Source organism: Nematolebias whitei, chromosome 21 (assembly GCF_014905685.2).
Source record: "Nematolebias whitei isolate Nwh7 chromosome 21, NemWhi1, whole genome shotgun sequence".
Taxonomy (NCBI): Eukaryota; Metazoa; Chordata; class Actinopteri; order Cyprinodontiformes; family Rivulidae; genus Nematolebias; species Nematolebias whitei.
This window is the reverse complement of record NC_056518.1, coordinates 12,601,982-12,619,203: the sequence shown is the minus strand read 5'-3', so window position 1 is coordinate 12,619,203 and position 17,222 is coordinate 12,601,982. Positions and strand designations below refer to the sequence as shown.

At 39.8% G+C, this 17,222-nt stretch overlaps 1 protein-coding gene across 1 annotated transcript in view; it reads left to right on the top strand.

Moving 5' to 3' along the window:
- The window catches only part of LOC119427679 (interleukin-31 receptor subunit alpha), a 36,457-nt gene that overhangs the window by 422 nt on the left and 18,813 nt on the right, over positions 1–17,222 (top strand). The window contains exons 2-5 of the mRNA XM_037695315.1: positions 3,188–3,329; positions 14,237–14,400; positions 14,482–14,639; positions 15,695–15,869. Of these exons, the coding sequence (XP_037551243.1) occupies positions 3,188–3,329; positions 14,237–14,400; positions 14,482–14,639; positions 15,695–15,869 (639 nt within the window). The remainder of the gene's footprint in view (positions 1–3,187; positions 3,330–14,236; positions 14,401–14,481; positions 14,640–15,694; positions 15,870–17,222) is intronic.

Here is a 17,222-nt window from a genome sequence, read left to right as displayed (position 1 = left end):
CCCCCCCCCCCCCCCCCCCCCCCAGTGCAGGCTGAAGGTCATGGCTAGAAGAAAATGGTTGTAAGGAAAACTTCAGAGTAGCATTTCTTAAAGGAGGGACGGCTCCAAAACATGGTGAGTAATGTGCTGTGGCCTGTCGACATCTTTCACCCAGAAAAAGGTTTTTGGGAATGTCTCTTTGATACAGTGAGTCTAGCACAGATTAAAGGTCTGTGTACCTCTTCTCATCTCCTTAAAGAAATGAACAGTCAGTCTACAAGTCTGTCTCCTGTACAGCTTCCAACACAGTGGAAACATGTCAATGGTTAACATTGTCCACCCAGGTGAGAGTCATCATTTGTCAGCGATAAAATGTAAAAGTCTAGTTTTCACCAGTAAGTGCTCCTCTCATGTGGATGAGTAAAAAGTTTGAATAATAACAAGAAAATAAGACAAAATGTTAAACCTGATGTATCAGTGAAAATATCTTCTATCAAGTTGTGGTGGTAAACCAACTCACCCGTTACTAGTGGTGATGTTATCACGTCTATAAGGGAAAATTAGAAAACAGATTCAAAAGCATAGATGATTTTTATCTGATGTTCATTTGCAAGATGTCAAATAAGAACATCAACTTGGACAAATGTCATGAAACATCATGAAGACCAGGGAAAAATAAAAGTAAAGTAAGAGACGATGTCTGCACATTTGTTTTCCCAGGTTGTTGTTCAAGTGTCCTTTATATTAAAAAATTGTGCCAAGATGTCAGCTATGTTTGTTTCCCTTCGAAAACAGCCGAAGTGGCTAAAAACAGGTCAAATGTTAAACTTACCATCTTTATTTGTTCATGTATCTAAATTACAACGAGCCTAATGATTTTCTACTTATTCAGCTTTGTTTACATTAAGTCTGCGCCCACATTTCAAAACTATTATTATTCAGTATATTTGTACAATTACTGGAGTGAACACCTTTAAACTGAAACGTTTGGCATATTTCAGTATATATATATTTTTTTTTTTCTGGTTTGCAATAAATACTAATGGGTTCTAGATGTTAGACTCCCTTCAGGCCCAGGCCTCTCTTGCAAAAGAGATCTGTGATCTCAATGGGATGTGCCTGGTTAAATAAAAGGTTAATAATAGAGGTACACCAAATGAGAGTTTCATTAAAATTCATCCTGGTGACAGATTTATTTCTTATGCATATTTTGCAGTGCAGTCTCTGAGCGAAGTTGCATCTTTCTCGATGGAGGAATGTGGGTGAGAGACCAGTGGAGAGCTGATGGAGGGAAGTTCATCTGTGGTGTGGACCCTCCTGCTGGGAGCTGGACTTTCTCTGAGTAACGTTCACTTCCTTCTAGTTCAAAGCAGACTGTGAGCATGTGCCATCATGTATGAGTGGTGTTGAGAACATGTCATCATTAGAACAAAAGGAGGATTTATTGTTTAAATTAAAGTCTTGCATTACTTATAAGAATGCCTATTGCCTGTCGCCTTAAATGAAGCTGTCAAACCTTGAAGATGATGTCATGTGCAATCTCATAAAGTATTGCAAGCTCTAGAATGACTCTTAGCAACTATATCAAGTTTGAGTTAATTATTTGCAAACCTGACTGAAGTAAATGTCCTGATGCTGCTCAATAATCCAGGTAGATAAATCTAACAAGGTTGAGTCAGGTCCTCTGGATGGATTCTTCTTTGATGAATCGTTTCGTCTTTTATCCAAAAGACTTCTTCAATGTGAGGAGCTGCAACAAACTCAGTCCTATAAATAGCACCTTCTCATAGTGGATCAGAGACTGAGGTAAAGACATGTTTGTATCCACTAGTGTTAATTAGTTGTGGGTGCAATTTTTAATTGAACTGAATTTAAAAGGTAATCAATTGTAGATGTAATACCCCGTAAATGTTTTATAAAATTTTCATTAAACTATGCCTAGAGAATAAAGAGATATTTTAACACACACATACGCACACGTGCACACAAACCTGGGCAAAAGCATTATTGCTTTTTTCCACTTATGGCCACAGAGGACAATAAAACCAGTTCACAAAAGTGGAAAGAAAAAAAAAACAAGTTTTTAGATTCTTCTCGTGCCTTTAAATGCAAAACTGCATATTTCTTGCAAGGTGTTTGTGAATATTAAAGCAGAAAAATTAGATTGAGCTCACAAGTATCTGATTAGTCCTGATATGAATGAAGTCTATATTTTCTACCAGACACGGGCCTGCTCAGTCCTGAACAGAGACATCGTCCCTGTCACACAGTGACATATGGCGTCGGCGTTAACGTATGAAAACGTGGCCAACACGCTGATTTATGTCTCATAAGTTAGGTGTATGTTTTGAATAAGTTACCAGTACATTGATATACAATGGCACAAGTTGTCATGCGCCATTTCCAGCCAGGAGAGCCACAAAAATGCTCTCATACGCTTGCATAAGTTATGTATAAGCTGAGAAAGGTTATATATTGGTTTAATTATTAGCAATACAGTACGTATATCTCCAAAAGAGACTTCTAGTTCATTTTTTTATTCCATCTCCAGCATATGCCAGCATGTTGGACACAATTCTCACATTTCTGCATAAATCTTATAGTCTCTGTGAATATCAGACTTCATAATCTTCTAGATGACGTGAACAAAAGCTGCAGCGCTAAAGTCTCTTTTCTAGATTCTAGCACTGCGTTTAATACAATCATCCCCATCCTTCTGCAGACTGAACATAAATCTGAGACGTTATAGTGTGACAGGCCTCAAGAATGAGGAACTCAACTTATGCAACATAAAGTATACTGGTAATCATGTCCATAATTGTCACTGGCAAACTAGTGGTGGTGTCAGATGAACAAACCAGTCATGTTTTGTCTTGTCTGAGTTGATTTTGAACTTTCCAGCATTTCAGGTTATCATTCACGTTCAGTTTGAATAAATCTAAGTTGTGTCATTGTTTATTTTATCATGATTTTTATGTTTTCTAATGAAAACAATATTAGAAATGCTGATTTGCTAGTGCTGACATCTTGCCAGCAATCGTTTATAAAAAGGAAATTATTAGCAGTTGCTTTTATCGAATTCATGTTTTTTTTTCTTTGAAAATAGCTGCAGTTGAATGAACCCCAAAGCACTTTCCTTTTCAGAGGACATTCTTTACTGTGTCATTGACTCCCAACTTTTTCCTTGTCTTCATTATTTTTTTTCCAGTATCAATGTCTGAGGCCTCCCCCCGACCTCCTCGGCTGATTTGTTGTGTGTTCATTATAAAAAGTAACGTCACCTGCCATTGGGAACCCGGAGACATTTCAGCCACGCGCTACACCCTGCAGGTTCAGAGGTTCAGTTCTGGGTGAGACAAAGTCTTCCTTTCCTGTAAAATGTATAATCTTTGTGGATTACAGTAACGCTGAAGGTAAATAACAGTTTAATGGGAGAATCGGGAGTACAGATCCTCCATAAAGAAATGTCCCTAAACATTTAAATGGCTGAACGTTCCTTGACGGAATGCATATTTCCTGTTGCGTTTCATGACAGATTTAGATTTGGATCTTCTTATGATGAGAAGTGATAAAGTTAGAGTCTGCAATAACGATCAAGGCTACAACTTTATAAGGAGCATTTTATCCCATGGAGGAGGAAGCTGGAAGCGAAGATCAAGACAACACGGAGCGAGATTGGCCAATGATCAGAACACAAACTGGTTAAAGGTTGGAAAAGTCAGATACTTCCCTGCAGGAGCAAACAGAGAGTAGACTGAGGCTGCAACAGAAAAGTGCAATGAAGTGTATGTACAAAGTTTGAGAAGTACACATGCACAAAAATATTCACATTTGTCATACCGGGATGATGATAGCCCTTTTCCAGCTCTGGGTGACATGGTGCTCAACAACGATTTTCTGATAAACCAAGAGAACAGAGCTGTGTCTGACCGAGCTTCAGAACAGCTGGATACCCTCCAACAGGACCTGAGGCATAACGTACATTAAATTTGTAGAATATCTTAACAGCTTCAGGTGTCATCCCCACTCACCCAGTGAGTGAGTGTAAGGAGGAGATGAGAGGTGCAGCGGCGGAGTAATCTGAACTGTAACCACGAGATTATAATTGAACCGTGACCTTGGCTCAGAATCGACAGTGGAGGTGGTGGATGGGAGCAAGGAAGATGGGCGTCTAAAAGGAATGTGGTGCTGCCAGACTTGTCAGACCTGTTATAGAGCTTTTTTAGCTTATTAACGAGGTTAGGGGGAGGGGCGATGGTGGTCTACCTTTGCTGATCAAGGTGTTGTGAGTCCTTCAGTCGTCATTGAAGTCCGTGGAGGCTAAAGCCCCCAGTATACTGCCGCGTATGTCCGTTCACGCGTACGTACGCGTGTACGGTACGTAGAGGGTTCAGACTTCGTACTCCAGCGTACACCCTGAGCAGCTGCAGAGCAGCTTCACAGACAAGGGGCGTTTACCTTCGGGACAAATTGAGGTCGCCGATTGGTCATTTGCTGACACGCCTATTGGATTGATTGACAGGTAGCGTAGCTAGCGTACCCCCCAGGGCATGTCCGTGCAAAGCTCAATTTTTGCGATCGCATACGCGTATGCGGTGTCGCACAATAAACTGCCCAGCGACGGACTGTTTTGTATGCAACACCAATGTGTTAAATTCCCCTTCTTCATCCCTGATCTGGCCTTTTCTTTTGTTTTTTTGCCAAGAGGCAAGTGATCTCTTCCTCCTCCGTTGATGCCATGACAGAAATGGTGAGAAATGAAGGAATTTGTCACGAGCGAATTAAACTCAGGTCCAGCGTGGCTGCGGGAGGGTCTGGAGATTTCCTGGTGGGCTGCTCTGATGTGTAGGCTGCAGAGCCAGCGCTCCCTGTTTTTTTTTTTTGTTTTGTTTTTTTAGATCTTTTTATTAATAACATATAAACACAGAACACTGCTGCGGCTGAGGCTGCCAGCGCTTGTTTTTTCCCCCCGACCTGTCAATCAATCCAGTAGGCGTGTCAGCAAATGACCAATCGGCGACCTTAATTTGTCCCTAAGGTAAACACCCCTTGTCTGTGAAGCTGCTCTGCAGCTGCTCGGGGTGTACGCTAGAGTATCATGTCTGAACCCTCTGCGTACAGTACACACGTATGTACGCGTGAACGGACATACGCGGCAGTATACTGGGGGCTTAAGGCTGTCTTAACCTAGCTCCAGCTACTTGACTTCTATAGTACTTCTATACAGTACTTGACTTCTATAGTACTTCTATAGTACTTGACTTCTATAGTACTTCTATAGTACTTGACTTCTATAGTACTTCTATAGTACTTGACTTCTATAGTACTTGTCTTCTATAGTACTTGACTTCTGTAGTACTTGTCTTCTATAGTACTTGTCTTCTGTAGTACTTGACTTCTATAGTACTTCTCTTCTGTAGTACTTGACTTCTATAGTACTTCTATAGTACTTGTCTTCTGTAGTACTTGTCTTCTGTAGAAGTCTTCTGTAGTACTTGTCGTCTGGGGGCGGCTGTGGCTGAGTGGTTGGGGCAGTCAACCTCCAATGCAAGAGTTGGGGGTTCGAATCCAACACCAGTCACATGTCAAAGTGTCTCAGGGCAAGACACTGAACCCCTCGATGTCTCTGTGTGTCCCATCAATGTATGAATGTGATAAAGCTCTGATTAGTCTCTTTAGAATGATTTGTTCAATTAGCTTTGTAGAGATCTAGTAGAGTTCTGTATGAATGAGTAAATGAGGCACAGATTGTTATAAAGAGCTTTGAGTATCTCGATAAGATAGAAAGGCGCTATATATGTACAGTCCATTTACCATTTACCATGTAGTAATTGACTTCTGTAGTGCTTGACTTCTATAGTACTTGATTTCTGTAGTACTTGATTTCTGTAGTACTTGAGTTCTGTAGTACTTGTCTTCTATAGTACTTGTCTTCTATAGTACTTGTCTGAAACAAGATTGTTTTTATTTCTGGCATTTATAATGTCGCAAAAAGTCAGTAAAAACACAAATACCTCTTAGCCTAGCCTGCAGACTGCTGCTAGTGCTATATCCTCGCTTCACAGTAGAACTTCGCCGCAGCCTGGGACATCCGACACACCGCTTGTCCATGTGGACAAGTCAACAATGAGTGAACTCCTCTCCGAACTTTGTGAAGAGATTTCAGCCATGTTGAAGAAGGAACTTCATGCAGCACTTGGGAAGAATCTCTCAACCATTAAGACCAAAATACAGGCGCTAAAACCAGAACTTTCCTCTGATATTGCTATTTGCTATCATGCGGCGAGAATTCTCTGGGCTCAGAGGCACCAATTTTAAGCACCGAGAATTTAGCGGTATTAGATTTCTAACTTGGAATGTAAAGGTTCAAGGTTCTTTATAGTAATTCGCATCACATGTGGTGGAACGAAATTGTGTACTCAAGGTCCCAGTTACACCCAAAAATAGCAAAAATATTAAAGTGTAAAGGGTATGAATAGCCCCATTAAATGATCTAAAATATTTTTTCATCTAAAACTTCTGAGAGGTGATGTAATGTTTTTACAAGAGACTCATTTATGAGATAGGGACCAAGTTAAACTCCGGTGTCCATGGGTGTTACATGTATTTCACTCAATGTTTAATTCAAAAACCAGTGGGGTGGCCATTTTAATTAGCAAAAGACTACAGCTTAAAGTGTCATAGATTAGAGCTGACAAAAATGGGAGATACTTGATCGTTGGAGGCAACATTTATAACGTCCCTGTCTTGTTAGTCAATAGGTATGCTCATAACCCTGGGTTCACAGATAAATTGTTGAGTAGCCTCTCTTTTCTTGACACTCACCCTCTGATACTGGCTGGAGATCTAAAATGTGCTATTGATCCCAGGTAGACCACTCAAACCCCCAGACGCTGATCCAATCTTCTTTGTCCATGTCTGTTTCAGAGTTTATGATCCAGAATAGATTTGTGGATCCTTGGAGGTTTTTTAACCCTACTGCCAAAACCTATTCTTTTTTCTCTCTGGTACATCAGTCTTTTACACGTATTGATTGTGTTTTTGTGGATGTTTCTCTCATGCCAAAAGTATTATGATCTGAATATCATCCAATGGTTATTTCTGATCATGCACCACTTAGTGTTGATATTAAACTCATAACCCAGCCCTCTTTTTCCTCACTGTGGAGGTTCAACTCCTTGCTGCTCTCAGACGAGGCATTTATTGCCTATATCAAATCCACAATTGATGAGTATATAGACTATAATGAAAATGACACTGTTACAAGATCATTACTATGGGAATCTCTTAAAGCATATCTACGTGTACAGAGATAATTTCTTTCTCTGTTCATTCCAGCAGAGATCGTAAAGCTAAATTTCTAAATTTAACTACACAAATTTGTGACATAGACAGACGGGTAGTGGCTAATCCAACTTGACCTGCAGACCGAATTTGATTTGCTCTCTACAGTAGAGGCTGAGCAACTCTTACTCTGTTCACGTGTAACTTATTATGAACATGGTGATAAGCTGAGTAGGCTCTTAGCTCATCAGTTAAAGCATCATGCCCCTTCTCAATAATAACTCAAATTAAGGACACAGCAGACAACTTGGTTTCTGACCCAAAAGATGTAAATGAAGTGTTTAAACAACAATACTTCTCTTTATATAAATCTGAATCGACAGCTGATGCCTCTGAATTGGCCTCTTTTCTTAAAGATCTTACATTGCCTACTGTTGATGCTGTCATGGCCAGGGAATTAGATGCACCCCTTCAATTGGAGGAAATCATGAGCGCAATTAAAACTATACACAATGGTAAAGTACCAGGTACAGATGGGTTTTCTGTCAAATTTTTTAAAACATTTACAGACAAATTAGCTCCGTTACTCCTTTCAGTGTATAATGAATTTATTGAACATGATTCATTGCCCCCCACAATGTCACATTCAAAAAAAAAAAAAAAAAAAAAAGCAATGTCCAGAGGACCAGATTGAACTTTTTTTGGATTTTTCTACCTGGATTATTGAGTATGCATCAGGATATTTTGAACCACTTTGGCCAGGATTGCCTCAAACTAGTTAGAGAGTTTGAGAAAACAGCAAGGAAGAGGGCAGACTACAGGAACCACTTGCGATTCAACCTCAGATGTCGACAAAGTGGCATCATTCCCAAGAGCCTGGAACTAAAATTGTCGGTCAGCGGGCACTGGGCAAGCAAGATCCTTCAGAAGGCACAGACCAAGCTGCTGAATGAACGGGTGAGACAGACCAATTTTACTATTGAGGCCTTGAAGGCCAAAGAAGAGCACATTAAATAGAAACTAACAACGTGTCTAGATCAGACCACACTTCAGCAAGTGTTGGACTGTACAGATCAGGCACGCTTAGCACAGCATTTCAAGTCCAAGACTCGACAACAAAATAAGTTTAACTTACTAATAACTCATCAACACCATCACTATTCCAATAACAACACATTCAGTGTAGGACAACACTCCAGTAGTCAATTACATGCCAGGGGGACAGAAAAGTGGGTGAAGAATTTATCTGACAGACAGCTCACCCAGCCGGAGACAGAGATTCTTGCCAGGTGACTAAACTTTGCGGTTGCACCAAGTAGAATTCCTCTGGTGGAGATGATCACAGCCACAGAATCAGCCATCCGCAACAACAAAATGAAAGAGGGTGAAGCAGAACAGCTCAGAGACAAAGTTTCATCTTGCCTCAGCAAGCATGCAAGCAAGCATGACACTCCTTAGTGACTTAACCACTTATGAACCTCTGAAAAGAGATCCAGGAAGTGGTTACAAGAAGAAGTTGATAGATTGCCTGAAAAATTTGGAGCAGGACAAGGCTATTGACCGTATTCTGTACCACAGACTGTACCCAGGGGAGGCCATACCTAGTCTGTATGGTTTACCTAAAATCCACAAACAAGGTGTACCTTTAAGACCAATCGTTAGCATGATTAACTCTGTCACTTACAATGTTTCCAAATATCTGGCGTCTGTACTCATCCCTTTAGTTGGCAGCTCAGAACACCACATACAGAACACCATGGACTTTGTGGACAAGGTGAGGGATGTCATCATGGAGACTGATGAAACAATGGTCTCTTTTGATGTCACATCACTCTTTACTTGCATTCCTGTTGATGATGCAGTAGAGGTGGTCAGTTTAAGATTAAAATCAGACACCACTCTGAGCAGCAGGACCACGCTTTCCACAGAACAACTGTGTCAACTCTTGAAACTGTGCCTGCAGTCAACCTACTTCACATATGGGGAGCAATATTATAGGCAGAAACATGGGTGTGCTATGGGGTCTCCAGTTTCTCCTATTGTTGCCAACCTGTACATGGAGGAGGTAGAAAAGAGAGCCTTGACGTCCTTTTCAGGGACACCACCAAGTCATTGGTTCAGGTATGTTGACAACACCTAGGTTAAAATTAAATCTCAGGAAGTCCAACTTTTTACTGACCACATCAACTCTGTGGATAAATACATCAAGTTCACACGAGAAGATGTAAAAAATGGCAGGTTGACTTTCTTGGACTGTGAGGTCTCAGTCTCTGATAGAGGACATTTGCAAACCGAGGTGTACCGCAAACCCACCCACACAGACCAGTATTTGCAGTTTGACTCCCATCACCCTTTGGAGCACAAGTTAGGAGTCATCAGGACTCTGTATCACAGAGCAGACAGCGTCCCCACTAGCTCGGGAGCCAGGCAGAAGGAGAAATCCTACACAAGACAGGCTCTAGAGCAATGTGGATATCCTAACTGGGCCTTCCTGAAAGCAGAGAAGAAACTCAAACAGGACTCCAGTCAGCCATCAGGTGAAAAGGAGGAACCCAGACCCAGACCAGTGGTCATTCCATATGTTGAGGGAGTATCAGAGAAACTGAGACGTTTATTTTCTAAACATAACGTCCCAGTGGCTTTTAAACCCCAAAATACATTACGGCAAAGACTGGTTCATCCCAAAGATCCAGTCCCCTGGCACAAACAGAGTAATGTTGTGTGTGCTGTTCAGTGTCAGGAGGGCTATGATCAGTCTTACATCGGGGAAACTAAACAGCCACTGGCCAAAAGGATGGCCCAGCACAGAAGATCAACATCATCAGGCCAGGATTCTGCGGTCTACACTCATCTCCAGGCCAGCGATCACTCTTTCAGGGATGAAGATGTTCACATCCTGGACAGAGAGGAATGATGGTTTGAGAGAGAAGTAAAGGAGGCCATCTTTGTGAAAAGAAATCGTCCATCATTAAACAGGGGTGGAGGCCTCCAGGTTCAACTGTCCCCCTCTTACAATGCTGTTATTGCTAGTATCACTAGAGGTTATGAAGTATTGTGCCAAGTTATGAGTTTTTTTCCCAATGACAGTAAATATGGTAAATCTAGTAATGCTCAGATGTCCCAGTTTTCACCAGCCTTGAATGCAGCATTACCTTTCTTAAGCTGGAGCAGCAAAAACGGTCTCAAATGACAAATGATCAGTGCACTCATGTCGACTGATTCATCCACAGCAGGCGATTTGTGCACATGTATTTCACAATTTCTATGCACAGAATATTCCTACTTGTGCAAATTGAAATGTGTACGGTACATTTGAAAAACGGTTTATGCGTTTGTGAATCATGTAGTACACATTTGTAAAACTTGTGATGCACATATGGATCTTTTTGTACGTATGCAAATCTAGTTTTACGCTTCATAATACATTTTTAGGCTGTGTCCACTCAAGTGTCCCAGCTGACCTCGAATGTTCTGCAGCTCATCTTTTGCCTATGGAGTCCATCTTTTCAGTACTTTTCTTACTGATTTGATCAACTTGAGCTATTGTCTATGTGTCAGCACCATATTGTATGACACAGTGATCATAGTGGTCCAGGGGGGTGGACGACTGGACTTTTGTGTAATCAAATGGAGCTTATCTAGCATTTTTTTTCCATCATGAATGGCACAGCTCACCAGCTGTTTATATTCAGATAATTCACGTGTCAAGCAGCAGTTGTTGAAGTCACCCAAAGCTGCAGTGTTTTATTTTTCTTTTCTATATGGGGAATCTGCTCGGCCAGTAAACACTGTGCTTCGTGCTCTCCTCTGCGTCACAATCTGACCTGATCAGCTGATAACCCTATCAATTTTCTCTTGTAGCCACATTTCACGTAAGAAAAAGGTACAATTCCTCCAGAAGACTTTGCTGAATCACAGTAACAAATCAATCCAATCTATTTTGTTGCGCAACAGTCTCACACTGGCCGAGCGTACTGTAGGTAGCACAACACAACGTCCTTGTCTTTTCCATTTCAGTGTACCAGCTCTTTTATCTCTGGTGTGTCTCTTGTTATTGTTGTCACAGTGAAGACTAAAATCCATAGTTAATGGCTAGAAGACGATCACTAATTCCTTTTACAGGGAAGACAAAAGCTGGAGAAGAACAAGGCATTGATTCTTTGATGGATAGGAGTGTATGTCAATCATAACAGAGACTCCCAAATAATAAAACCTATAATAAAGTAGGATACAATTGTAAAAAGTACTAAAAATTGAACATACACTGAAAAACTGTTGCCTGTTCGGATGGATAATGCAAAAGTAAAATAAGTTATGGTAAAATAAATGTGACTGAAATGTATCCAAGAGGGTAATTACAATTGAAGGAGTGGAACTATCTGAAGGCTTATAATGAATGACAACCATAAGGAGGACTCAGGGAAATAAGCCACCTATATACAGATCATGAAGTGTTAGCCTAATGGTTTGAACAAAGTCCAAGCCATCAACACATATGCTGTGCCAGTCAACAGTTACCTGATACTGGTATGTTAGCCTGGTCAAATAATGAGAAAGGTGCACTGACATCGAGACAGGAAAGCTCCTCACAGTGCCTGAAGGGTTTCATTCCAAGTCCTGTATTTTGAGAGACTGTACACTACAAGGAACACCAAAACCAAGTAGCTGGAATAGTGTACAGAAACATCTGTGCCTAATGTGGACTGGAGGTCCCACAGTGAAAGGGGGAGACGCCACCAAGGGTGGTGGAGAATTGAAGGGCTAAGATACTGTAGGACTTTCAGATCCAGACTAACAAACGTAATGGGCAACTAACTGGACGTTGTGGTGCTCAACAAACTGCAGAAAAAGCAGTGGTGATAGACGTAGAGATCCCAAGTGACTGTAACATTAAGAATAGAATAGATCTAAGAACAGGAGAAGATGGAGAAATACCAAGGTCTGAACAAGGAAATGGAGACGTTGTGGAGATGCAAGGTATCAGTGGTGCCAGTTGTCATAAACAACAGATCCCAGGATCAACCTCAGAGATCCCTGTTCAGAAGAGCGCAGTCTTAGGAACAGCTAAGCTGAAACTGAACCCTCAAGCTCCCAGACGTCTAGAGGAACCGCTCACGAGGGATAAATAGGGTGAGCTGTGTGTGTGTGTGTGTGTGCATAAGTGCGTGTGTGTGATAAAAATTGGCAGATTAATCTTCATATAAAATTCAAGCCTAATGTACCAGTTTGTTCTGCTGGTTTTACAGTCGCCAGGAGAGTAGGAGTAATTTTGTCTGCTTTTGCTTAACTGTCATGCAAATCAAAGATTGATCATTGAAACTGTTCTTAGTTTGAAATGTCTGCGTATAATCATTTCATAACTGTGCTTAGAAAGAAAAGATGACAAATGTTTTCAATGTAGTCTTTACAAGTAATATTCAACTTGGTTAATAAAAGACTTCTGGTTTAGCTTCTTCAAAGAAGATTCAAAGGGACAACCCTAGGTATCTGACATCGTTTGCTTTAGACTTAGAGTCTTTACATATATTTGCTATGAAGAAAGAAAAACAAAACATGCACAGTACGTTGTTTTTCCTCACCAACCATGATCTTTACTTTCACATCTGTCAGGACTGAAGATGTTCTGTGATGCAAGTTCTTTGCTTCTAAAGGGTAAATCAGATAAATCTGTTGGGTTAGCAACATTTTATTTTCTTTGCTCAGCATGAGTGTTTAAATGTGCCTGTCCTGAATTAAAAATTATGTCGAACTAGTCAGTTTACACTTCAGCAATAGCAAACTGTTATGCTTTTATCATTTTGAGTTAGTAACATTGTTTGATAGTAATTTAGCATAGTTCATGTGAATCTTACTTTGCCGTCAGCTTCAAATCTCACATTTTTATGAATCTTTGATGGCATTTTTGATAATGGGAGTAGCAGTTTCCATTTCCTGTTTCACCAAAGAGAAAATACTGCTCAGTTTTTTTGGTCATGTATCAGTCATGTGTCAAGTATTTTGTTTTATTTAATTTTTTGTCATTTTATGTATTTATCCATCCATTTTCCACAGCAAACTTTCTTCACCTCACTGAGTGCATTCATCAACATGCTTTCTATATTTTGTCCCAATAAAATAATGTTGGTTTGTTAATTTTAAATTCAAACAACATTCAATACAAAAATTGATTTTAAATGCATCCAGTTTTTGTCAATACTTAAATAAAAACTTAAGACTTTTTATAAAACTTAAAATTTAACCTACTAATACTTACATTTGAGAATAAATAAATAAATAAATAAATAAATAAATAAATAAATAAATAAATAAAAGCACGCTAGTGTCAACTCACGAGAAATACAGCGTTAAAATTACAGAAACTAAAAAATTGAGCAAGGTATGAGATGTGCTCCAGATGCCCATGACAAATCTGTGTTGAGAAAAAAAAATGTCTTGCAGTTTTTTGGCCATGTTCAGAATTCAAGCAATGTTTCCTGCAACTCACAAATAAATAAATTAATTAATAATAAAAAAAAAAACTTGCAAACATTTGAAAACATTATGGAAAATCCTTTGCAAATGTCGTGTAATTTTTTTCAATAACAGTCACAGTGCAAGGAGATCCTGGTTTTAGCAGCTTTATTACCTAAGGAATGAAATACTGCACATTCTGGTTATTCTGAAAATGATGAAAAAATATAATCTTCCAAATGGCAGGAGATTAAAAAAATCTTATGGTCAGCAGAGAAAATAATAAAGGACTGAGTGCACACCCTTGAGGAGCTCCAGTTTGATAGATGTACTGTTGTTTTACTAACATCAAAGTGTTTCTTTGAGACACATTTTGGGCATAACAAATACATTCACAATCATTATTCTTTCTCATGACAGAGTGTCTATTTGGGATTATTGTTGGGTTCTTGTTTACTAATGTTCCTACATGTTTTCTTTGTCTCTATGTTTTTCAAAAATGTGGAAATATGACGTTAAAAAGTAATGGTTCCCTAAAGACGTTCACCTGCACCACAAATGGCTCAAGCTGCACTACAGGAATCGGCAGCTCAACAGTCAGAATCGACTTTTGCATCACCGTCATAGCTCACATTGGAAACACTAATATTACATCAAAACGTCGGTGTCAGCCTGGTAGGATAGAAGGTGAGGCCATGTGCTTTTCTCAAAAATACCATCAGTTTATCTCTTTCTTCCAGTTCACTTTGCTTGTCTTGTTTTTCTCAGCAATCTTGCCCCCAGTTATTTTGAACAGCGCAGAACCAGTTCATGGTTCACCTGAGTGTCTGACGGTGTCTTGGAGCCGCAAGATTCAGCTGTTTTTTGTTTCGGACAATGAAATCAAAGACCTAAATTCTCAAATTGAATTCAAGGCACTAGAGCAGGTGAGACATTCATATACTGTACATTAAACTAAAAATATAGTCATGTGAAAAGCAAACAAAGTTGTAGCAGGGTAATAGAAAATACCCTAAAGCAAAGTTAAGACAAGATTTCCCACATTTTAAACCACAAGTACTGTATTTTTCAGCCTATAAGTCGCAGTTTTGTTTTGTTTTTTTGCATAATTTCCATGCCTTGCTACTTAGACACTGAAGTGATGTATTTATGGATTTCCCCCCATATTTATAAACCAATTTTTGGCTGAGATATGACCATTTTTCATTAATTCGGACTGAAAATATTGAACACTACCATTTTCAGCCGCTAGATGGCACTCCAGTACTGTGGCATGCTGTTTTGTCATGTAATAGGTAAAAGTGGCTATTAATGACTCAAATCTGCTTGCCGTAACCTGCCACCTTTGTCCAGCTCACCTGGAGCAACCATCAAATCAGCTTCATTTCGCTGCACCGCCCCGGAGAAATGCAGCTGATTTGACCATTGAAGTGCATTTATTGAGTAAAAGTTCAACTGAGACACACCTTTACTATAAAGTTGAGCAAACAAATAATTGTTTTAGGTGTTAATCTTGTTAAAATCTTGTTAAAGTCTTCCCGTGCACGCTCACGTGGCCGACATTTGACAGCCAGTCGATTTTTGGCACAACACCGGCCCACATTTCCAGGTCGTCAGCGGTGACGCATAATAGATGTGACATATACGGCGAAGCAACGTATTTATGTATTTTTCCACTTTATTAGACATATTTGGACTGATGCAACTTATACGGCAGTGCGACGTGTACGGCGGAAAATACCGTATCTGTTTTTTGTTTTTTTAACCTCTGTCACTAATGTTAAATATTAAAAAACATTATTTTATTAATCTGTGGAGAATAAATCTGTAACAATATCAAAAGTTGCTTAGGGCTAATGACTTGAAACAAAATAAATTCACATATTTTACAAAACACGACCCGACTTCGGAATAAGCGGAAAATAATGGATGGATGGATGGATTTTACAAAAATTAATTCTCAATATCTTCTTCTTTCTAGTCCACACTAGTGGATGTTCAGGTCAGAAATGTGACAGTGACTGGGTACAGTTTCCTGGCTTGTTTCTTCACACCTGACACCTCATACATCATCAGGCTTCGCAACCGCTACCTGGGCCCGGCAAGCCCGTGGAGCCCATGGAGCAACGCACTGCAAGGAAGAACAGCAGAGGACGGTGAGGACCATCAGAACCTGTAACCAGCCTGGAATGGTTAACTCGGTGTGAACATACAGCAATAATACTAACCACAAGAGGACAGTAACAGAACTGAAAAGGATGTTCATGTATAATTCCCCCCAAAATTTTGCAGACCTCACAAAAATCCTGCTTTTTTGGAAAATTAGTGAATCAAATCCTCAACAAATAAAGTTAAAAACTTGAATAGGCAGCTAGTTTTTTTCCGTATTCATAGTATTTTCACGTTGCACCACCATCGTAAAAACTTTTCCGTTCTCTTTACAGGCATTTAATTTTGTATTCACAATGTCTAAGCTGTATTAGCTTGGCTCTACATTAGTGACATTCTGTCAAACGTTTTTATTTATTAGCTTTATTTAACCCGGCAAATCCCATCGAGATCACAGATCTCTTTTGCAAGGGTGGCCTGGGTCTGAAGGCTTAATATACATGCTTGTTTTGGACTGTGTGGGGAAACCAGATTATCCAGAGAAAACTCACACAAATATGAGAATAACACTACACACAGAAAGACCTGGGGTCCAAACTAGGGATTAAACCAGGACCTTCTTGGTGCGAGGCAACAGTGAGCCATTGCTGTGACATCAAGAGGTCTTCCTGGAAGCTAGGCTAATGACTAGCCAAACAAAGGCCCGACTTACTGTAAATTATTTTTCAGGCTTATAGAAGAAATTTATTTCTAAAACGGCATACAGATGTAAAAGAATCTAGAGCCTTTATCCATAAATATTAAACCCCAGCATTATTATAAACCCCCTTTTTGTTTGTCATTGTTTGTTTTTTCCAAGCAAACAATGCCTGAATGTATATGTGTGCAGTCTGTGCTGAGAGGCTGCTGAGTGTGTCGGTCCGGCTGATTAGTGTGTTTGATTGAGGAAACAGAGACACATTGAGTAAATAAACATGTCCTGCATAAGTGTAAAGGTTGCAATTGAGCTAAGTAGCAGGGGGTGGAGGTTTGGGCCAGGTTTCAGAAGCTTGAAAGTCATTTAAAAAACTGGTTTCCATTCGGCTAGCTGTTAGCTTACCCTGGATCAAGACTTTTGCCCCTTTTCTCCATACTCTCTATGACTAGTGTCACAGCTGATGGGGTATAAACTATTAATAACTAACAGACTGCACTTACAAATGACATGACTACTGTATTTTTCGGCCTATAAGTCGCAGGTTTTTTCTTCTTTTTTTTTCATAATTCGCATGCCCTGCGACTTATACACCAAAGAGACTTATTTATGTTTATTTCCCATATTTATAAACCAATTTTTGCTGAGATATGACCGTTTTCATTCATTCTGACTGAAAATATTGAACACTTCCATTTTCAGCCGC